General features: G+C 36.2%; 1 protein-coding gene across 8 annotated transcripts in view; it reads right to left on the reverse strand.

The window, feature by feature from the left end:
• The window catches only part of GRIA2 (glutamate ionotropic receptor AMPA type subunit 2), an 85,687-nt gene that overhangs the window by 6,738 nt on the left and 54,093 nt on the right, over positions 1 to 24,856 (reverse strand). For all 8 annotated transcript variants that reach the window (XR_015287465.1, XM_086891180.1, XM_086891179.1 and 5 more), the window contains exons 7-12: positions 15,418 to 15,585; positions 15,033 to 15,137; positions 14,218 to 14,328; positions 12,890 to 13,096; positions 12,016 to 12,386; positions 7,842 to 8,040 (exon numbers count right to left, since the gene is read on the reverse strand). Coding sequence is in view for 7 of the 8 variants with exons in the window: in XM_086891180.1 (XP_086747306.1) it covers positions 7,842 to 8,040; positions 12,016 to 12,386; positions 12,890 to 13,096; positions 14,218 to 14,328; positions 15,033 to 15,137; positions 15,418 to 15,585 (1,161 nt within the window). In the remaining variant the exon portion in view is untranslated. The remainder of the gene's footprint in view (positions 1 to 7,841; positions 8,041 to 12,015; positions 12,387 to 12,889; positions 13,097 to 14,217; positions 14,329 to 15,032; positions 15,138 to 15,417; positions 15,586 to 24,856) is intronic.

A 24,856-nucleotide genomic window follows, 5' to 3' on the forward strand; every position in this document is an offset into this window, starting at 1 on the left:
AAACCATCACTGTGTACTATCAGCTGGGCAGCTGAACAGGAAAAGGTTGCAAGGAACAGGTTTCCCAAAGGGTCAAGTGTTAAGAAGAAACTTCCCACTAGATGGCTCACAAGGTCCTCACTGTATGGATGAAGGTAGGAAAATCTGACCCAGGAATCGTGAAAATGAAAATCTGTAAGACATTCCATAAGAACGTCACCAGATAATGACACTCAGGGTTGGCCATGACCGTGCAGTCCTCTGCAGCCAAGAACACTGAAAAACTTCACGCTGGAATTCATACAGATCCAAGTCTGGATCCCTACCTAGTCCTCGGTCTTGTTCAGATTCCTAAAAAATAAGAGCAGCGAGCCACTCTGTAGGGAATGTGGGTGACTTCCAGATTTTTTTAATATTGCTACACAATATATTTAGTGATACACTGTGTTTTCAGAACTGAGCCATTTTATTTCCTTTATTATTTTCAGAATCTGTATTTATTTGAAAGGCAGAACTGTAGGTGTAGATTATGCCAGTGCTAAGAGGCCATCTAGCATTCTGTGTACACACAAGATGCCGCATGTGCAAGCTGGGCTTCCACACTTGCTGCCATGCACTACAAAGAACCATTCCAGACTGCCGTAATGACTACAAGAATGCAAGAGTATGGAAATGACCCACATTGCTCTCAATTACTGTGGCTGATTGCTACTGCAAGGTGACACTCAGCGTATATGTGAAATGTTAGAAGCTAATTATAATTTTGGTATTGCAATCAACACCAGCTCGGCAGTACAAGACCCTAATATTCACAATGAACAATTTTTTCCTGTTATTTAAGACTTCTGCAACAATACAATGATACAAAAATGCCCCAGGAACTGACACTTTTTTTTTTTAAGTATCATGTCTCCACTGGGCATTTTGACTATGAAAATAATACTAAAAATAATATAAAATTAATTATATAAACTTTAAAAATCATAAGTATATAATTAATATGAAATAATAAATATTAATTATTATTCTGTAGAAAATTACAATAAATTGGGATAACTTTATTATTATATCTAAAATTTATTTGATTATTATGATTACAGAATACACATCCAATTCAAATGTAGAATACTACCTTCATTAAGAAACTAATTAGGAAATTAATTTATGCAAAGCTTTATCAACTTTATTTTGTGGGTCATCAGGTAACCTTTCTATTTTGACATTCAAAGACCTATTATTCTTAAAACTGGGGTGCTGTAATTAGTATGTCTTTGACAGAAATAGCTGCTCAAACTACTAACATTCTACTAGATGATGATCTTGTACTGTGGGAGCAGATCTCCAATTCTCAAACATGATATGTAAAACCATCTTGTTGACCTTCCATACCAAACAAAAGGACGGGAAGTTGTAATGTCATCAGTAGCTAAAAAGTGTAACAAAAGCCAAAACTTTTTCATTTAGTCAGTAAATCAAATATTAATAGGTCAGAAAGCAAACACAGAAAAGAACAGATCTATTTTTTAAATTTAATTAGCTGAAGATTAAGTACTTTAAAACACCCTTGTTTATACTGAGTAAATACTTCAGGTGAATAAGCACAAATAAATCTAAATTCTAAATTTTCTAATATATATATTTATTCAATAATGGTAAAATTTAGTTACATTTTCTTAAGACGCAGTTTTATGTCTTTTTAATTTTTATTATGTAATTGAGCTACCAAAAATATTTTTAATATATTTGGTCTTACTAATAAAAAAATCTAAAATATTCTACTTCATTAATTAATTCTTCAAAAGTGTATTTAGATAATTTTTCTCCATAAATATGCAGGACAATGACTTTATATAATCATCATATTCCCCATGTGGTTTAAGGACTTAAGTGACCAAGGTTGTTCTTACCAAGGTTCCCAAATAATTTAACTTCCATTAAAATAACTGCTGAAATGACTCCTCCTTTGAGACTTACTTCCCTCAGAATTGGAATTTCTCTCCACCATTCAGCATATTCATAAAATGAAAGTAGTTCACTTCAATGTCATTTCTTTAAAAACTCAGATAAATGTCACAAGAAATTAATTTCTACAATTTTGAAAAAAACCTCATTGCACCCATACCAGGGGAGAGGGAATAAACTAAATCTCAAAACACAAAAGTACTTTCTCAAGCAGTCACAAATCTGTAGAGAACTGCAAATGCTGTTCTTGGAGTCTAGAACCATAAACATACTACCTGGAGTGAGGAATGAAAAAACATTCAAACTACTGCTCCTTTGGTGTAAATACTGCACAGCATGCACAACTTCAGATGATATTTTAAAGTGAAAACATTACAAGACAGAGATGACTAGGATTAGTAGGAAAGGAAATTGGGATGTCAAAACACAGACAATGGAAATTTATTTATTTATTTATTTATTATATATGAGAAGTGGAAAAATCTGATCATGAGAATGATAGAAATCAAACTTTCTATCATTCTAGTTTCTATCATTTTAGTTCAAAAGCATGATGCGGCAATTTGGGATCAATAAGAAAATCTGCAATAAAATTGGAGATCACTGATTGATAAAAACAAAAGAAACACAGATCTGTCACTAAGATCAAAATGGTTACCAGAAAACAGTATGATAGAATTGGGAGAAAATTATTTCCAGAAAGGATAAAGAAATATTAAAGCCTTTGTACAAAGCAAACTAAAGTCTTGGGTGGCAAACAATGTACACTTCTGCTCCTTCAGCATTAATAAATCAGGAAAATAAACACTGAGAAGAAAAAAAATCTATATAATACTTATTAATGCACTGTAACAATTAAGAATGAACTAGTTAAAAGTACATATAAGCTGGAAAATAAAAGATGTTTCTAACCATAGCAAGTGCAATGTGGAAAGAGAAAAAAAAGAAAACCTGAAAAATAACAAAAATAAATCCTTTGAGAAAAAAAAGAGGAAGTACTGATTACTGCATTCTTTCTTTTAAAATATCTTGCAAAATGGTCTAAATCAATTCTTCTGTGCTTCCCAGATGCAAGGATGTCAAAAAACAAGAGAGAAGTGAAAATTAATCACTTGAACCCTGTCAATCACAGGAAAGTACAAGCATATCTTCAGTAGCATGCTACTGGGTGCAATGGCAGTCCTTGCACTAACTCAGTGCTCAGATCTGACTCTCTTCACTATTTCAGCTATGGACCTTTCTCTCCTGTCAAACTAAAGAGCCAAACCTGCACTTTCCAGCCACATCTGCTTCACAGATCCATGAAGCACCAGTGCTAAACCCTCTCTTAAGTTATCAACCAGAGTCCATGGTAAATATTACAAGATATTTCATGGCTGAGTCTTTCAAGTCCTTAGAGGCTTCTCTGGAGTTAGTCAAAATGAAACTCTGGAAATGTAAGTTCTATAATTCTTCTACATCTCAAACTTCAAAAAACTGAAGGTATGATTCATAGTTTTTTACTTCAATTTAATTTAAAGAAAAATAATCATGTTTCTTTTCTCACTAAAGATTTCCTGTGGTTTTGGCTTCTTATTCTTTTAGAAATTTCAGTATCTTGATGTGCATGAAGACAGACTGAGGCTCACAGACTGCTGTAGGGTTTTTTTTGCATCCCCTCTTGTAATGCAATTGTTAACATAAATACTTTTACAAATTAAAAAATATTTCAAAATACTTATAAAAATAGAGGCACTGGACTTTGTTGAAGATACTCAGAAAAGACATTGCTATTTTCTTTCAAGGAAAATTTTCTTTGCTTCCTAACAGACAACACTTTTGCAGGAGAAATGACTCAAGGTCTTGTCAGCTCTTATGTTTGTTTCTGGCTTTCCACTGTGTGAGAGGATTTCTCTACAAGATTATAAGGATTGTCATCCTTCCATCATGTTTCCAATGCCCATCTTTCCATTCTGTAACTCTTTCCTCTTTAGCAAGAATAAGCAACTCTTGAACTGTCTTCCCAGTGAAAGGTAAAGGATGCTTTGTTATGGAGCAGTTCTGCTTGCTTTTATTTTGGCAGAGGATCTATTCTTAAAGGCCACCAAAACAGTTAAAATGAAACAGATTGGTCTGTCCATGTCACACTGTTGGTTCAAAAATAGGTGCTTATGAAGATATTTTAAACAAAAACTAATGCAAAGAATCAGTAAATTAATGTAGTTATTGCTCTGCACATTTTCTTTTTGAGATGCCTTATTACTTAGAGGACTAGTTACAATTCATCTTCTGCAACAGAAAAGAGGTAGGATGATTGATTTCATTTGTCTATCCAATTTGTACATATCTTTAATGAACAGAGCTAGGCATACAGCAAAAATATGACTGAACTGTAAAAATAATTAACTTTTGTTCTCATTGTATCACTTTGATATTAATTTTCATTGTGCCTTCAAGCAGGTGAAAAGCATGGAAATGTTCCAGTGAATGCTTGCATACTTACTTTGGTTCTTTCTTCCAGTGCCATGGCCCATGAAAGCGAGTGAGGCAACTTCAGGAGTTAACACATACAGATAATGCCTTAAAATTATCATCTGCAGTGACAGGTGAGCATTACAGTTGTCTTCTTGGGTTAGAGGCTTTTTTCCCCTTCAAAGTTCAGCTATGTGTCCCGGCTAAAGCATGTACCAACGCAAAATCACCGAAGGCAAGGACAGTGTGTGACTGTGGACAGTGCCACTGTGACATACTGGAGTGAGGACATTTCACTGCCCACCATTTACCTCTCCATCAAGTAGTACCTGTGACCCAGCAATTACAGAGATGATGATGCACCTGCACAAGACCAACTGAAATGACTCCTGAATCTTCCCCAGTGCTGCTTGCAGATTTGCATTCTCACTGAGTATTTCTACTAATACTACACATACTTCATTGTTTTGCCCCAAAAAAATGCAAAAGCAATGCAATATATACCTTTGTTTAGGTTTTCAGTTGCACTAAGAGCTCTACAAGAACTATCTAAAAAGTAGATGCATCAGCAAATATCAGAAGTGGTAAATATCCCAACTCAGTCTTTAGACTTGGATCGTACTTGTGATTCTGCTAGTACTGACTCTGAGATCTCCTGAGGAAAACTACTACACATTCTGGTATTTACAGAAACCTGACAGATGTGCCATTAAAGATAAAAATTCTGTCTCTGAAGATGTATAGCTATAAAATTAGCTACAAGATTATTACTAACAAGTAATAGTATCTTGCTGATGTTTGTGTCAATAATATTTATTTGTCACATTTTTTATTTTAAAAATATTTTAAAACCCATTATTTTTGTACTGGTATTTTCTAGACAGGATGTACCAAGCTTCTGCTGCTCATCTTAAAGCAGCGCTAGAAACACCAGAGCAGCAGAGCTTTTTCATTCCTTTTTCTCAGTTATATTTCTTGATGCAGTGCCAACTGATGCTCTACGCACTGCTGGCAAGAATATCTCCTACTGGTGCATGCTACCTTTAAAGCTAGGGAGCCTACCTAAATTGGGGTAAAGTGCAAAGGCAACTCATCCTTTAGTCATGAATGCCAAGGATGTTATCCCCAAGTGAGATGGACTAGCTTGTATGACTATTGTCTGTGGGATATGTGATGAGCAGTCATAGGAGCCAGAAAAAGGCTTGATCCCACCTCTTTCCATTCACATTGCATACATTTATATTCAGCTATTCAGGAAAGGATTTTTCAGCTGACTTTCACCATCTAGGCAATTGCTGAGAATTCCTTTTTGAAAAATACTGCGAAGCATCTCTTCTCCAATTGTGTAATGTACTATCACAAAACATGTTTTAGTAGCAAAGATAATTCAGCACACCATTCTCATCCCCAGTACCCAACTACCCTTTATTTTGTACTGCCCCAGGAATTAGGGCTCAACTAGTAAAGATTCAGTGTACGTTCCATCGATAGAAAACCAGCTTGTAAATAACACTACTTCCTGAAAACTGACTGACTGAAAAAACCCATATGGTTTTTTTTTAATTCATGAGAGTGGAAGAGAAAAAGCCAGGCCATTTTACCTTGCTGCCAAAAATATATTCAAGTTGTTTTCAGCTATTCAAAGAATTTGAGTGCTAATTTCAGGTCATATAAAAATCACAAATCCAGTCCAATCCAGTCAGAAGACAGATATACTCTAGGTGGAATTTTAGTCTCCTTAGTGCTAGAGATTCCTTTAACATTGTCTTGAGCAAAGAGAATCATTCTTGGAGCTTGAGTTTCAGGCCTCTTAAAAAGAAATTCTGACAGCTGTCATTTCTTGAAAAGTAACTGGACAAGTTTAAGGGATTTTCAGCAAATGGTAGATAGAGGCATCAGCCTAACAAGCTGTTTTGCACATAATGTACCACGTTGTGATAGAAATTTCTCAGTAGAAATTTCCAGAAATCATCAGTTTTCCTTGTGCAGAGTCAAAGATGAGTTAACCAAAGATGAAGAATATGCCTTCACAAAGCTTCTACCTAATTTTTCCAAAAGCAAGCTTTTAATGCTCAAGCAATCATCAGGAACACTAGCTGTGTACATGTGTGCTAGGAGTACAACTAGATACTAATGCATGTAATACATACAAATATTTTTTCTTTATAAAAGAGACACTTAAAAACCTCTGAAGAGAAACTATTCAGAAGAAGTAGCCTACTGTTAATTCAAGTTCAATCCTAAGTACAGCCATGTTCTGAAAGGTTTAGGTTCACAAAACCAGAAACATGCCTGTATGCTTCTGAATGCTTCTAAACACTCTTAGCACAAACCCAATCTCATTTTTACCAGCTTGTACACCTGATGTTAGGTTTGGTTTAGCCAACAGGAATGCAATCAGCAGCAGGTATTATTACTGAACCTATCTTCAAAATCTGAAAATTTCTATAGTTGAGGCAAGTATGATTCCTATGTAGTCCATTACCATTTAAGTATGTTACAGGATCCATTACAGGATCCAGTGAAAACTGCAATCTAGCAGTTGCTGCTCTAATTATACAGCATATAGAAAATACCTGAGAACCTGTTTCATTTCATTTTCATATTAGTGTATGCTTGAAATGTAAATGAATTATTTACAACTATTTTAAAATACACTTTGTTAAATGTAACATCATGCACTAAAAACCATGAAAACAGGAGTTTTTTTCTATTTTAGGACTTCAGAAGCACTTTCTTCGTACAGTGAGAGACACACGCAGCACACAGACAAGGCGAGGCTGTTCTGCTTTTTTTGTCAGCAGCCTTAGTCTCCCACTCATTTGCTGGATGGATTTCACCAGGCTAGCTGATGTCTCAAGGGCAGCCTGAGACTCACACACTGAAAGTTTCATGTGTTTTTAAAGCTGCAATACCCAGAGGTAGAGAGTGAGGCTTCCAAGGCATTAATGTAATGCAAATACAAGAAGTGTTTTCAGATGCAGGTGTGTATATTCTACAGCAGCCAGCAGGATTACATCCCATTCCCCATCTGCAAGCTTGAAAAATCATGTAGAATACTTATTAAGACATGAATGTACACCTTTCCCATGTGCTTATTCACTGTATGGGTACCTAAAATATAGCAGAGCTATTAAACAGATAAATGACATCAATTTCCTTCTTCAAACATACCTTGTTTTTCACTGTATAGTGGAGTAATCTTTTCAGGTGATTTCCCTTTGCATATTTATATCAAGACCTTTATATTTGTACATAAATAATAAAATGTAACAATTATAAATAAACAGGAACATTTATATTTGTGAGTTGAGCTGCACGAATCACACCTTCATAGCAATCTTTTAATAAAGCCAAGGGAAAACACATTTACATGAGAGAAGACCTACTTAAAAAAAAAATCTAAAAAAAATAAAAAAAATAAAAATCTAAAAAGTAGAGGTTCTTACCCTAAAAAACTCTTTAGTGGAGCCAGAATCTAATGTCCCATAAGCAATTTCTGTTTGCTTGGAAAGATCCTCTGCACTTTCAATGGGAGACACCATCCTCTCAACCGTCAGGAAGGCAGCTAAGTTAGCCGTGTAGGATGAGATTATGATCAGGGTAAAGAACCACCACACACCTCCAACAATGCGCCCCGACAGGGATCTAGTAACAAGTATGAAATGGATTTGTAAAGTGAAATGGCAGTCCTAAAAAGGAACACGTTATCAGCTTTATGCAAATGGTGCATTACAATACAGGGAGGCATTTCAGGCTATCTCAGAGTCCAGCTCTGCATAGGCATCAGACGGGAAATCAAGGCATTCTTCACTGGATCTCCTGGGACTCTCCTGAAATCAGGACTCCAGAGTTTACTTTTGGAAGAACTTAGTGATCCAGTTCTTCAAAGTTTTGACAACCCTTGAAGGAAACTGTTCCCATCATAATGTGCTATATTTAACACAAACTTTTTGTTCCCTCTGAGGTGATTTTGTGCGACATTATGATGAGGATCAAACAAAATCAGCAAACCAGCCCTTTCAGATAAACCAGTATGCACTTTAAAATCAAGGGTCTTGATTGTTTTCCTAAGACATTCAGACAAAGACTGATTTCCACAAAGCAATGGCTTATGCTGCTGTGTGCAATCTGTACTGAGAAACAAACAGCATTATTTGTAAGAAAAACTTGCCCAGGGGATATCTATAGGCTAGAAAGTGCACACGACTTTTGAAAGATACAAGCACTTAAACTGAGGACTGGACATGAAGCAATCAGTGACAATACAGAAAAATGATGGAAAAAGTATATTTTTAAAAATAGTAATAATAATCTGATGTTTATAACTGCAGCAGGCGGGCTCTTATGGATCTGTGTTTTGCTTCTCCTGCTCAAGAAGAAAGAAGAAAAGAGAACTCAAGAAGTTATACAAAACAGCGTAAAGCACACATCTCAACTCAGTAATTTTCAATAACAGAAAACTAATATAAGAGAAATACTAATATTACATTATTGTCAAACTTGGTTTTTTTTTTTTCATGATCCTTTAAAGTTTGAAATTAACTACCACTTTTTTTCCAAATAAGACATTATAGGAAGCGGTACATAGTCTTTGGAGATGAGCTTAATTATTTGGCTGAAATGTGCATGTAGCTAAAAGTCTAGTACTAGGGCACTGCAGTATTTTAGGTCTGTCTTACTGTGTCTCCTCTATTTATTAAGTAAACAAATTAGGAATCACTAACCCAGCCTACTGCACTGTGAATGAGAGCAAAAACTAATTCTGACATAGACTATACGTATATATAGATATAACTACATATATGTAGATTTAAAAATTATAAACAGTCATGTGAATTGGATTTAGTAAGCTAAGAACAACATTAAATAGAACCAAATCTGGACAAATTATTTTTTCCAATTGCTATTGCATAAAAACTCTGTCATAATTCTGACATTAAAAGATTTATTCCCTGTCATAATAGACTCACTAATTCACTCTACTACATGAAAATCAAGTCAGATAAGGCCTAAAATATGTTATTCAAAGGACCATAGGAAAAAAATTATTTCAAGCTCATTCTACAGTGAGATATAGTCTGCAAAAATTCTTTCCGTCATCTTTGAAAAAACATCACTTACTTATTTAGAAATGGAGGTAACTGGAATATAAAATAATTCTGCAGGTAGAATACTGAGTCATAAGATACACTGAATATATTACATATTTGCAAGGTAAAAACCTGCCAATGTGTATTCAATAACTGCCAACTTTGTGGCACTTTATATTGTATTGATGACACCCTCTTTAAATGACAATAATTTTCAAATGTCCATGATCCGTGAGCAAAGTTGCCACTGACTTTGTGAAAAAAGAATAATCTCAATACCAATCCAGAAATTATGCTCCCACATGGCCTTTCCCAAGTAAAATTATTTGGGGTGTCATTTGTGCTCAGAATTTCCCCAGGCAGTCTTTCACAGTTAAATGAGTAATTGCTTTTTTTTTTTATGTACATTTTGAAAAGTTCCTAAAATGTGCTAGCATGATCCTATACTTTAGAAGGACCTAATTTACTAGATCTTTAAGTACTAAATCTTTTGGTACTAAAATAAACATTTCTGTGCACAATGACCTAGATTTGTGCACCATATTTTGCACTTAGAAAGGTATTATCTGGCAGAACAGAGAGCACACTCACATCTCAGAAAAGATGAGGAAAATTTTGCTCTAAGTTATGATTATCACCTAATATACTATTATACTCTATTATTCCTTTACTGCCCATGAGGCAACATAGAGACTGCTACTACCAGACCATTTCCAGGTGGTCCAGTCTTACTCAGCACCTTCTATTCCAGAGTAAGGAACCCTAGTAACTTGTCTGCTCTAAAAGTCTTAGTTGTCGAGAAATGATTGCAGCAGTGCAAAAATTAAGAAAGGTATTTTGTTGATGCCTGAACATTGTCATTTTTATATTTATTCCGATTCATCTGCAGGCAGTTCAAACTCCACAGTGAAATGTTCTGGTGCAAAACCAGAAACAACAAGTGTTTTTTAGCCCTTTTCTATTTTTATAATAAACGGATAATATACAAACTAACCACCTTCCTCAAAATTATGGTTTCAATGAAATAAAGTTAAATGCTTCACTGAAACTGAATATTGAATATCCAAAACTGAGTCTCATGCACCTTTTATGCTGACCATTTGCCATCAGTATTCTTGCACTACCTTTCAAATCCTATCAAACCAATTGTCAAACAACCCTTGTGCTTTCCTAGATAGTAAAATAATAATGATAACAAGAAAAAGATCATAATTCTACTACAGCCTTGATTCAATAAAAATAATTTTGTGCTAATAGGTGCCTTAGCATACAACTCCAACTTTTGTAATCAATACAAAAACCCCACAGGAGTGAAATTAACAAAACTTCTCATGTTCTGCAGCAATTTGCCCTCTTCACTGTCTTGTCTCTTGTACACAATTCTTACTGGGTTATGTGCCAAATGCATTGCATCTTTCACCATAAAGGCTGGCATCTCCTGCTGTGATACAGCAGCATTTACAGAGAATTGCTTAAGTTCTCACACAATAAATGCTGTTATTTCTGTGGTAGAACAACTTGAAAACCTGCTGTTGCCTTTTGGGATGCATGATTTAATATCTAAGAAATGCTCCCTTGGTTTGATTTATTTTGACCACCAACCACTAGACTCACTCAAAATGGACCTGTTCCCTGTCTTACACTAGGATGTTTACAAGAAATGCAATTATACTAAGCAGTCTCAACTAAGTCCTCTGGTTTGATTTCCTTAAACCCTGCTGCCCTATTTAAATTGTTACTGCATTTCCTTCAAGCAGCAAACAGATATTTGCCTACCTACTTACCACTTTGCTGAGTCAAGGCTATAACCACTTGTGCACCAGCAAAACAGAATATTTAATGAACTTCAAAGGAATTAACTTAAGTGCTTTACAGTTGTCCCTAATAAAGTAGAAGAAAATCCATGAGGAATTAGGCACTTATAAACTGGACCTTCAGATTCATTTTCATAATTTCCTTTGTGACTTTTCTAGAAGTAGGCCATGGAAAAACAGCAGTGTTTTGCAAGCATCCACATGAAATTAGAGCCATCACAGGACTTTTACTTCAGTTCAAGGCTCTCTTGGGCAATAAGAGCGTGTTAATAACCATGTTATGATATGTAGTGAGTTTTAGAGGGAAAGTGCTGCCTCTGCAGTTTGTGACTAGTATGTTATCCTTTTTTCCCATTACAGTTGTGGTGAACTATATGCACTGTCAACTGTAAAATGGGAATATGCAGCAAAAACACGGTACCCCTCCAAGAAGGCATGGAATGATGTGAACCTTATGCATTTTACAGTCTCTGCATGGTGTATATAACTTCACTTGGCAGATTTATGATCGACATTAAGACAAATTCGATCAACTACATCCTGACCCCATGTCACAGTCAAGTGCTTTCACTTCAAGGACTTCTGTGACTTTAGGGAGGGAAAAATCATAGCAATTAATTTCTCTCCAAGAATGAAAATATATGCACCACGAACCTCTTCTGGCTGAGATGGCTGAGACCAAAAATGCACAAAGTTGAAATGAGTGAGTAACCAACCTTGGCGAAATATCGCATCCTTGCTGCATAAAGGCACCCAGGGAAAACCAGAGACTATTAAATATCCCAAATTCATTAGTTGATTCATTAGTTTGCGTTTCTCTTCCATCTTCAAATTCCTCAGTGTGCCACTCGTATGGGCTAAATCTGCTGACCAGGAATAAAACTACACTGACCCCAATGTAGGCAAAAACAATGCACATCCAGATTTCATATGCTAACGGATCAAGAAATGAAAACACTCCTGGCTTGGACTTCTGAGGCTTCTTGATCATTATTGATATCCCCAGGCTCATAAAGGGCTTTGAGAAGTCAATCACCTCTTCTCTCACCAATGTTATAGTTAATGGAGCGATTGCAATATCGGCTTTCTGTAAAGGAAGAGAAAAAGCAAATAATAGCTAATGCAATGGACAGAGCAAAAAATGGTTTAGTTTCTATGGCATTTCACAAATAGAAAATAGGACAGCAGAGACACCAGCAACATTTGTTTCACCGAGAACATCCTGTGGAGAATTTCAGAAATTTTTAGTTGAACTCGTACTGAAATACATATAGCCATATGGTTGGTGTGTTCCAAGCTTTTGTTTTTATATATACCCTTTTAACAGCATATGGCATTTAAAAGTTTAGCAAAATATTTTGCTTTTCACCTGGTCAGAAGGATGAAATATGCATTCACGTTCTCCCAACTTCATTTGCATTTGAAATGTAATTTAATGTTTTACTTTCAAAGTGTTTCATCCCATTAGAAGTTATTAATTCCTATAAAATTAATTAGGTAGCTTTCCTACACACTACAGAGAAAACAAAACCAAACCCCACTCCTTCCATTAGTCACCTTTAATAGCTTTATTATAGAAGATTTTCTTACCCCATAAACAAGTTCTCCAACCATCCCATTCCAGATTTTCGTGTCTGCATCCCTTGCCCCATACTTGCCATCCCCAACAATTGTGAGCTTATATTTGAATCCACAGTGCTTAGCAATTTCTGTAGCTAAGTCCACACAATAGCCCTCATATCGATCATTTCCTTCAAGCATTTCGTGATTTTTCTTCATCATGACATATGGGGACTCCTGCACAGAAAGAACTCGCCTTAGCTGCTTGACAGGGACAGGGTGCATCAGTTGTACACTTCACAGATTAATATATTACCTTTGACACGTGAAAAAAGAGAGCGGATACCATCTGAATCACACATGCTATGTAGACGTTAGTTGTTAATTGTTAATGGGACATGTCTTTAACACATTTAAAAGCTGCATTCTCCAGTGTCATACACAAACAACAATACTTACAGGCACAGTGATTCCCAGAAGTATGTTAATAATGACCATGAATGTTAACAGGAGTTACGCATTCAGAGAAGAAAGAGTAAATTCCAAAATCAGTTTCTTTCTCTCATACAGTTTGGATGGAAGAAGGCAAAGGTATTTAGTTGCTTTTGTAGCTGTCTTACAGGAGAAAATTATTTTCTGTTTTACAACCACATCTCCCTGAGAAAACACTTGAGGCTCTCAAGGCTATATTTTTATTAAATTGCTATACAAACAAAAGGTAAGATATCTATAACTATGCACTAAAGTTCTATCATCAGCAAAATTAGTGATGAGTCATAAGTTGTATTAATATATTTCCTCTTTTCTCAGTTGCTACAGAACTGTTGCATCCAGAGAAATTCCTATGCTAACCTATGGCTAGTCCAAACTGATAAACAAGCTGTGTAATTTACAGAAAAATGCTCTTCTATAATAATACACAATTTAATTTTCTAAACAACCAGAATATAACATTTAATGTTGAATTTTACACTTTACCAATCCAAAGCAGCTACAATCCTGAAGCATGAGAACCAGTCTCTTTGCTGTTTGTCAAAATCTATTCTCTAAAATGAACACTATGGTTCCACCTGCCAGAAAGCTCCTCTCCTTTGAAAGCAGATATTTAATTTCCATTTCCAGATTGAAAAACCATACCTTTCTAGGATGTTCAATCAAAGACCATTCATCCTCTACAAATGAAAACCACATCCTGAATCCCATACATTTCCCTGATTTCTAGATTTTATTATGTATCACAATAAGTAACAGCTCACAACCTCAAATAATAAAAAGACAGCATATTTAAACTAACATAATGTCGAGAAACAAATCATTGTAGGACAGACTGTCTTCTGACAAAATAGGAGGTTAATTACCAAAATAGTGGTGACAATAATAGTCTTATTCTCTAGTCCTGAAGATTCATTTCCAAGAGGGCCATCAAGAGGATTCACAACCATTTTGTCCACTTCACTCCAATATCCAATCTAAAGAGAGCGCATAGGATGCACAGACACTAGTGAATATGAACTTTTCTGGAAAAGGCAAAGCATGTTATTACTATGCCCTTGATTTGTGCTCACAGAGAACTATTTCAGCTATGGATAACTCAGCACTGTAAGCACTTCTATTTATGTAGTGAAAGACTACAACAAACAGTAAAAAGATTGAGCTAATGACATTTGTTTACATGACTTTGTCTAGAACAGGTATACTATTTTTATTCACATATTAACAGGTTTTAGTATAAACATCACACATTGTAAAACTGAAATACTCCAGATTAGCAAAACATGAGAAACTGTTTTCCCTGAAAGATTTGAAATTAGAGCAGAAACATAAAGACATTTATAAAAACATCACTAAAAATCTGTATCCAGCTTTTGCCATTTAGAAGCATATTTCTCCAAATGCTGGCTCACATTTAGGAATTCAGATCAGAAAGCAAAAAGTTTAACCCACAAAAGTGAAAAGAAAACACTCTTGTGTAGTACTTACCAGAAATAATAATTCATATTTTTTAGAAAGAAATATTAGATATGTTTACTTCACTCTGCAAGACCACTGTAGCATACACCTATGAATAAATATTATCACAACTCATGCTTTAATCTAATGTTTCATTACCTACCTTAACCCATTGCTTGGAATGGTAAAACCTTTAGAGACACTATAAGACAATTCAAATTACCTTCCGAGGACCAGTACTTTTGAGTTCCATGACGTTTATTGTAAAATTGATTCTCTTTCCATTCTGATCAAACTTTATATTTCCTGTTAGCCCTTCCACCTGAACCTATAATAGATGAAGATGGAAGTGGTAGAAAAATTAAGTTTGTTTCTTTTTTAGGAAAAAAGTTTGTTTATTTCCACAGATGATTATTGATATTTCAAAATCATTGACTTTAGAGTGATTTTCATATGCAATATATTGTTAGTCAGGCTCCTGAGGACTTCACTTCCACATTATTCCCAGCAAGGTCCAGACAGGTTAGGAAACTAGAATATTTTTTTCCAAGCATTTACAGAGAACTTTACACATGCACTCATCCCAGCATCCACTCCAGGGAGGCTACCTGTTTCAATGCCCTTTCTATTTCTACACCATGACCCCAGGGCACAGCTGGATTTGCGAGACAATCTCCAGCATTCCCTCTTCTGGAGATCTCAATCCTCTGTTTACGCAAATTACGGAAAGCTTCTGTCATCACTTGAACAGCATCATAGGTCAGAGCAGAGGTATACTGAAAAGAAGTGAAAATATGTCATTAAAAACCGTCTTCAGCTCCACTATACCTTCCAATCCACCTGGTAATCCGTTAAACACTAGAAAGGATTGTAAAATATGCTTTAAATCAATCAATTTTTTCTTTAGTTACCCTCTGAGGGGCATCTATGAAAATTAATCAGGTGTGTAAATCCTGCATAAATCAGGTGTATAAAAACTAAAGATTTACAGCTGTTTTCAGTGTGAGCCACATTTTTTCTCACCTACAGCTGTGTACCAATCCTGTGTGCAGATATGGCTGCAAGTCCATGCAGGTGAAAGGGAAGAAAAGAAATAATTTTCAGTGTTCAACCTGAGCTAGCCTATAAAAATAAGAAGTTGTTCCTCTGATTACACTCTTCATGGAGAAGCATTTATTCACAGATCTCAAGACTTCATCTCCTCCCAGACATATACACACAGAATAACATGTATTTGTATATACACATGTTTAACTTTTCCCAGTTAAATATAAAATATCAGGGGTAGCCACTTTCAAGTGTGCAACACCTTGTCAACGCCACACAAAAGTTTTGGGGCTGAGATGCCTGGAACAAGTGGTGCCCCCCAAAGAGCAACACAGGTGAGGAAGAGCCCCATGTTCCTAAACTGACACAGCATAAGGAGCTTTACAACTTCTGAGACATCAGAGTGGAATCCTGTGATCACACACGTAAGAAGCTGGGGCTAAACAGTAAAAAGCATTTATCTTCAGTGACTGGAAAATTTTACATCTCAACTAACTGAACTGAAACCACATGTGCACATACACCGAGGGCTTTGTTGGATGGGCTTTTTGGGTCTGGAACACTGCAATTATGCCAAACATAAGAACCATTTTTGGAAATATGGGCCAGAATATAACTACTTGGAGGCGTATGAATGAATGGAATGATCCCTGTGAAGGCTATTAGATGCTGAAAATATATAAATTGTAAAGTGGAGAGAAATGATGTATTAGCTCCCTGCTTCAATGGCTCAGACTTTAATGAGAATTTTAATTAGTTAGCTCAAGTCATGCAGAAGACTCTTGTAATTGTAACGAAAGCAAGCTCCCAAATTGAGATAATTTTTTGTGTGCAACTGTTAGACCTTAGAAAGGAAAGTAGAACTCTTTTTTAAAAATCAGTAAGCTCAGTGATCAGTGTCAAACTTCTCAATAAAGTTTTCTGAGTGACTTGTACAGAAATATTTAAAGGGATGAGAAAAGCAGAAGAATGAAGTAAAAGACTGGGTAGAACCACTACTACTTCCTTCTACTGAAACAACAGTACTTAAGTGGTGTCCATGAATTTGGAGATGAGGAGGAGAAAGGACCCTGACTAGCAGTACTTTTTAAAACATTGCTCTTTGCAGTACAGAAACATATTGTGCCACACTAGTGTTCTGAGAAACTTTAGAGACAGCACTATCATTAACCATCAAAACATACTTGGGTAGCAGAGAAAATAAGAGCCTGGATTGAGAAGTTATACTGCTATCTAATTCAGTTACTCTATGATTTATTGGATCATTGAGATACATTTAATGTATTATCTCAAGAATTTTATTTCTATAGTATATAATTACTTGCCTGAATATTCATAGCTCAGTCATACATGAGGATTACGTAAAGCTTTGCCTATCAATATCTGTATGTGCATATATGTCATCACATATATAAAATCTATGTGTCATAATTTAGATTAAGACAGCTTAACTCTAAGGATCTCAGAATATTTTAAAAGCACTGTTGGAAATGCCATGAGAGCAAACAGCCCATGAATCATTTCTTACTGCTTTATTGTGCATACACTTTCAGCTCTTAATAACCTTCATGGGGCTCATTAAAACTATCTACAGCTTCATAAATTGATGTAAAGTTGACAAACTAAACCAAAGTGAACTCATTAAAATAAACAAGAAATGACAGACCAATAACCTGCTCATGCAGAGGTGTGTGTGTGTGTGTCTCCATAATAAATATAATGGTCATAAGTTAAAGTATGCATTAGCCCTGCCTTGATTCACTTTGTTTTTCTGTAGATTCATCCACATTCTGATCTGCACTATTAAAATAAATGGGAACACTATTTGGAACATTATTCTTTGGAAATGGGATAGGGTCTTCCATCTTATAATTTTATGGCAGTGTAAATCTCCCAACATCATTTCAGTTCTTTTCAACTTTATATGATAAGGTCAGCAATTTTACTACAAAATTAAATAGGTGCTATATTTGAGTTCTTACAGAATCACTTGCATTAATTAAAGCATGGCAAAGAATACGCAAAAATAAATCCTGCACCTCACAATTTTAGAACTAGGATAATAAGCTGATAATATCAATTGCCTACAGATTTTACGCCATTTGCTCTGAAACATGGATTGCATGAATGCCAAAAGAAAATAATTTTCTCTAAGTAGATGCCTTAATTGCCAAGCAGAGAAAACACAAGGTCCAAGAAATTTTCTTCAACTTAAATTCCTAATTTAACTTTCTGCCTTCAACTTAAAAGCTCTACAGACTGTAGTAAAATATATAAGCTGCAATTGCAAAGATGAATTTGAAAAGTAAAGACAAAACAAAGTCATCCCAGACTAAGCAGAAATTATTAAATGTGCTGTCCAAGAAAAACTGGCAAGATGTTGCCTTTTGTAACTTTAGATATTTTCCAGTAACTCAGGAGATACCAATAATCCTTAGCTAAAAGGACCAGGATTCTATTTTTTACAATCAGTAACTGAATCTTCTGAAGGTGGAATTGCAGAACACTACCCCAGAAGCACAAGATTTTGTTATATGTATACTTCAAATTGTAAGATATTATAAGAAAGGTAAGTTAGCCTGTTAGACCTGAATTTAGCTCAATGCCTGTCCATGCGCTCATGACAAAGCTGAGAGGTATGATTAGACATCTAAAATAATTAAGACAGTATATTTAATCAGTGGAAAAGAAATAAAAATGTGAAGACATAAATGCAAAAAAAATAAAAAAAAAAATAAGGAAAGTACTCTGAATCACAAGAAGTCAATTTCTGTGACTTCTTGCCATCCAAACAAAATAATAGGAAAACTTTGGCAGGACTCTACCAGCTGTGCCAAAGAATGCAGTGCTGCTGTACAAGACACCAGAGAGACCTCAGCCAGAACAGCAGACCCAGCTGCAGCAGCGTTCAGGAAGGCAGAAATCAGTCTGCAACAGGCACAGATGGAGGTTCCTCACCACATATGGGGGGCTGTTGTTGGAACAGCAGGAGAAGGGACACTGCATCACTAATAGAGGCTACGAGAAAGGAGGCCTAAAATCTGGTACAAATATTTTCCCTTTGTAAAATTCTGAGAGGAAATATAGGAAATATTTTTTGTTGCAAGAGCAGAAGGGTAGAATCAATCAGTATAAACACACCTTCACCATTTTCCTTATATTTAAACAACTTCAATGCCACCAAATATACAAAATAAACTATGATAAAATCTCTCATCTGAATTTTGCACATTTTTCCCTCAACAAAGTACTTCTCTACTCAAATGCCAGTATATACAGCAAAAGCAAAAAGATTGACACAAACATTCCCACATCTTTATAGATTACATATAAAATATAGGTATATACATATGTAAACACACAAGTGGAAAAGAAAAGAGACACAAAGTTAGTTGTCAAGAGCTAGTGAAGGAACCGGACAACTGTCTCTTGTATTTCCAGTGTAGCCAAACTGATGCAACACCTATTTCCTAAGGATCTTTAATGCAGCTGGGAGCTATTTCAAAACAGGCAGTATTGCACACACTTTGGAAAATACTTGAAGGTTGTCTGACAGATAAGAGAGGTAATAGAAAATTGCCTAACTGATTGGAAATGGCTATTTCCTTCTGGAGCTCATGGCACCTTGCACAGCATCCTGACAGGACATGGAATTGCAAAGAGCTACTTCCAATAGAAACAAGAGACATTGTCAAATCTTGTACACACAAGTGTAATTGGAAGTGAAGATGGCCTTTGACTGTGCCCATACTCATGCTTTGCTCTCACCTGTTTTGTGCAGGTATTAGCATGAGCAGGGCTGTGCACACAGCAGCCTGCTGAGCTGGTTGCCACTCAAACTGCAAGTGGGCCTCTAGCACCCGAGCATCTTCATTACCTGTGGCTGTGTTTCAGATACTGCAATGTGAGATAGAGGTCAGGGAACCCAAAAAAGACAGTGCATGGCTCTTCCTCTTTGTTAGGATGATGCTTGTGTGAAAACAGGTGGTCTTAGCCACAGACTTGCTTCCAGCTGTGAATAACTGCATACATCCACAGGATATTTGGAAATAAAAATTTCAAACTTTTAGCAACAGCCCCAGTCCTGACTAAAAGTGGAAGAGAGATTAATAAAATGTAAAATTACCTGATAGCTTAAAAAAATTAATTAGATTGCTCTCAGTAAAGCTGGGTTAGAGGCCAAGCCCTATTTATCTTAAGGAATATACTATACTTACTAAATTTTGTTTCTCAAAGTTGTACAGTCACATCAACTTGCACTTTGGTAAGAGTCTTTATTCAAAGACAACTGCAGCAGTCTGTGTGCACAGAAAATCTAAAAAAATAGGCATTTTTGCTTTGAAGTGCCATACTGGCACGAGATGCAAAGTACACCCTAAGCAACCTGTCAATTTAGAAAAACTTGAGTTCAGCTCCAAAACTGCTATCTAGAAAATCTGAAGATTTTTTTGACATGTTTATGTGTTTGAATTATATCTTTGTTTGGTTTAGAAAGGCTGCTTTCTGGCCACACCCAGAACAGCTAGCCCAGCAGCAGGCACTAGCCAAAGCCAAAATCCCTGGAAATCTGACGCCTCTTTGAAAGACATACAGCACATCCAGCAGAGACTGACAACAGTGGGGCACTGGAATTATCCTAATGCTCCCACTGTAGGATATTTATAGGAGAAAGTGACCTTCTTTCACTCTTTTAAGAACTGAATATAGCAAAGATCACAAGATTTATAAAGCCCAGAGTGCTTGGCCTTTCTACCTATTTTATCTATTACTCTAGTAAGAATGAGATTCCTGAACTGTAATTCCTCCCCCAAGATTGCTTCCAGTACAGAACAACTTCCTCACTAGAGTCACAGAGGTGCTAATTCAGCAGAAGAAAAAGAGTGCAGGCACCTACTTAATTTTTTTTTTTTTTTTTACGCTGAGAACAGAGAGGTTTTTTTGGTCCTCCACTACAGTAAATGAAAATAATTTACTTGGATTTGAATTCAAAAAGCTTTACAAAAATAACAAAAAGGTTGGATTTGAATCCACAGAATTTTAATTATAAAAGATGCTGTTATATTTTAATCATGCCACTGCCTATGGAAAATATACATACTAACAAAATAAAATAAGATTCTAGAATGATTTGTTTATTTTACTTCTAACTTAGAATAAACATGAAAAAACCCAATGCCACTAATGATTAAATCACCTTGAATTCACTGTAAAACACAAAGAATATACAAATTTTAAATTTTCACCCTATAAATACACAAAACCTTCTCCTCAAGGCTAAGCCAGAGCAAAGCATGTAACTCTTATAAGTATTAAAAATCAGCAAAAACTGAAGCCTTTGGTCACAGAAGTGTAAACAGACCAAGTAAGAATATCTCACAGGATGAGAACAAAATGTACAATTAGAAAGGCAAAATAATTCTCTGAAAAAAAATATGCTTCAAGAAGTGGATTTGAAAAAGTTAATGTGAATGTTTGAAGTGTTGAAGTGTGTTTGGAGTTCTCTGCCTTTTTCTTGTGAGTGTGGGTTTTGGTGTTTGTTTGGTGTTCATTGTTTTCTTGGGGTTTTTGTTTGGTTGGTTTAGTTTTGGGTATTATTTTTTTTCCAGGAGTGAAGAGGAAGAAAAAAAACTCAATCAGCAACCCTCATCCCTCATCATATATACTGGGGTGTTCCAAGAATTTTCAAAATACGCCATTTAAAACTAAGAGTAATATTTCAAGTCTTAAATTTAAAACAATCGGGGGGAAAAAAAAAAAGAAACACAAAAACCCTAAAACACAATTCCTAAAGCACAATTCCCCATTTTCATTATCCCTCCTCAACTACCCTAATTGGCAGCAAGATACCTGTTGGATCAAGATGAACAGTTTTCTCCTGTTTGCTGCAATCCAATTTCCAAGCAGAATACTAATAGAATTGAATACACCATTCTTACCAGGTTGCTGATTTCACCGAGATATAGTTATCCTCAAAGAATAATAAACATTTTGGTTTTACTTTTCTGCCACCCCATGCTAGCTAATATGGGCAGCTACCTACATTAGTTAGTCCTTAATACCAGACCTGCCCCAGAAATAAACCTGCATGTCTCCTCTCCTTGCTCATTTAAGTATCCCCAGTGCTTCTCCTCCTCCCTTATTCCCCTGACCCAAGAAATTCTCAGTCACAGAAGCCTCTCCAGCTCTGAGCTGCACCACTTTTCTGTGTCTTTCACTCACATTTCAACAGCCCCTTTTCACTTTGCTGACCCCTTTTTTGTATGACATCATTCCTCCTCCTATTTTCATCTTTGTCTATGCCTCCCTCTTCTCCTCTTCTCCCCATTTCTCAATCAAGCTCTACTGTCCTAAATTACACGGATCTTTGTGAGGCCAGGGTTATGTCAGACCTTGATGAACACTTGAATCATGAAGGAATAGTAGCTTTTCCTGCTTATATCCACCATATCCAGATGAATTGCTGGTCGAGGAAAAGCAAGAGAGAGTTCCTGGGAAAACAGGCAGGAGGAATCCATTGCACTTTGTTGGCTGAAGATCCTTAAAAATTTACTAAGAATAAGTGGATTCAAAGTCAAAGAAACATAGCGACACAGAGACATCAGAACTTGGCTCTGTAGTTTTCTGAAGTCTGCTTTAGCACAGTTCAGCCACTTTTACTTTCAGGATCGAAGGATCTGGGTCAATTGGCCTTTTGCAAGTCTGAGACAAATCTACAGACATTGCCTCAAACCACCCACTGCTTTCAGTGACTGAACGTTTCATTCTTTAATTGAGTTTTCTTAAAAAAACAACAACCAACCCAAACCAAACCAACTATGCTGGAACGAGCTATTATTTATGCAAAACAGCCTTAAGCTATTAAAAAGGAGGTTAACACTGAAATTTCTTGTGCTCACATTTTTGTATTTATTATTTCAAATAGAGAAGACTGAATAGTTGGATTTGAAAGCCCAGTGAAACCAGGTAGTTGGAACTCCAATGGAAAGCATAATTTTTTATGCCCAGGAAACCAAGATGCAAGGACTGAAAGCAGGCAGAACAATCTCAAAAATCTACAATTTTATAAGAGCACTTTGAAAAAAGCCCAAAAATATCCCAGATCAGTTCCTGGCTCAACCTTGTAATAAATACTAAAAATTATCTATTTTTTAAAATGATAAATTTTTAATCATTATGATTTACTTGAATTAAGGCATATTCAATCATATTTTTCTATTAAAACTGTAGCAGGTGCAACAGAATATCCCTTATAACTCTTATTAAAATTCATTGCATTATAAAACCATTTTCCAGCACACTGCAATCATAAGAGGCATGGCCCAAAATGAAGGTATTGCCTAATTTATCAACTGTAAACTTTTGCTTTGTCATCTATATCTAGACAAACTGCCTTTTGAATTTTTAGTGTGAATAATTGCTTTCAGTGTTTTCTTCTCTGTTCAGATTGTTTTCTTCTTTGCTCCTTATTATAAGTGAGTCATCTAAATGTTAATTATTTCTGCAAGGTAAATAATTGTGTGCTATGTATTTTTGTACTTTTTCTTCTGCATGTTATCTGTATTGCATCCTTGAGGTAAATTAGCACCGCTATAGTTAAACCAGCATCTTTCAGTTACAAGCATCATTACTCCTGACTTATGGTTTCAAAATAATTGCCTAAAAGACTATACGACTTGACTATAAAGAAGAAACTCGAAAATGTGAAACTACTGAAGACAAAACAAGAAGGTAAAAAAAATCTAGTGTTTTGGTATCTTAGCTAAGCATTGGCTGGGTGGGGAAAGAGATTATGAAGCCAGAAATACAATCATGGAAAGAGAACATCTGAAACATCATGTGCTAGCATGAAACAGTTACACCTCACCAAAATAGCTGCAATGAGCACCTGGGCTGTTATCATCTTCTGACACAATGGGATTCTCTAAGAGTCTGAGCTGAATTAGGTCTTCAACCATGCAGCCCAAATTTTTTTTCTGCCTGCTGCACACAGTTTCTGTACATATCATATGCCAGTTGCCTCAGGCACTTCAAGCCTCAGGTTGCTCTTAGAAAAGCTTATTCCAGAGTAGTTTGGCTTGTAAAATAAACTATTTTAGGTGTCAGACCTACAATGATTATCTGCTCCAACTGCCTGAACAATTCAGGGCTGATCAATTCTAAAGTGTGTTTTTAACAGAATTGTCCAAATGCGTCTTAGACAGGCTTGGGGTATCGACCATCTCTCATGGAGATCCTGTTCCAGTATTTGACCACCCTAAAAAAATGAAAGAAATGTAAATAAATGCTTCCAAAGGTCCAGTCTGAACCTGTTCTAGTGCAGCTCTGAACCATTCCCACACATCCCCCTGCCACTGGATACCAGGGAGTAGATGTCAGCACTGTCCTCTCCACTCCCCTCCTTAGAAAGCTGTAGAGAGCAATGGGGTCACTCCTCAGCCTCCTCTTCTCCGAAGGAGACAAGCTCAGAGTCCTTAGCTGTCCCTCACAGGACATGCCTACTTGAACCTCAGCACTTAGGTGGGGGGTTGGCTCTGGCTGGACACTAGGTGCCACCAAAGCTGTTCTGTCACACTCTTCCTCGGGGAGAAGAAGAGATAATATAATGAAAGGCTCATGGGTTGGGATAAGGGCAGGGAGAGATCACTCAGCAATAACCGTAACAGGAAGAACTGACTCAACTCTGAAAAAATTTAATTACCAATCAAACCAAAGTAGGATAATGAGAAAATGAAAACTAAATCTCCAAACCTCTGAACCCACTTCTCCCTTCCTCCTAGGCTCAACTTCCCCCACAAATTCTTTATACTCTGTTCCCCCAGTGGCACAGGGGGATGTGGAAGGGGGTTGCAGTCTGTTCAGCACCCATCTCTGCCACTGCTTCCTTCTCACACTCTTCCCCTGCAGGGAAATTTCTTCTCTGGCACCTGGTCCACCTCCTGCCCTTCCTTCTGCACTGACTGTCAGCAAGGCTGTTTCTCTCATATATTGTCATTCCTCCCT

This window comes from Cyanistes caeruleus, chromosome 5 (assembly GCF_971803275.1).
Source record: "Cyanistes caeruleus chromosome 5, bCyaCae1.hap1.1, whole genome shotgun sequence".
Lineage (NCBI taxonomy): Eukaryota > Metazoa > Chordata > Aves > Passeriformes > Paridae > Cyanistes > Cyanistes caeruleus.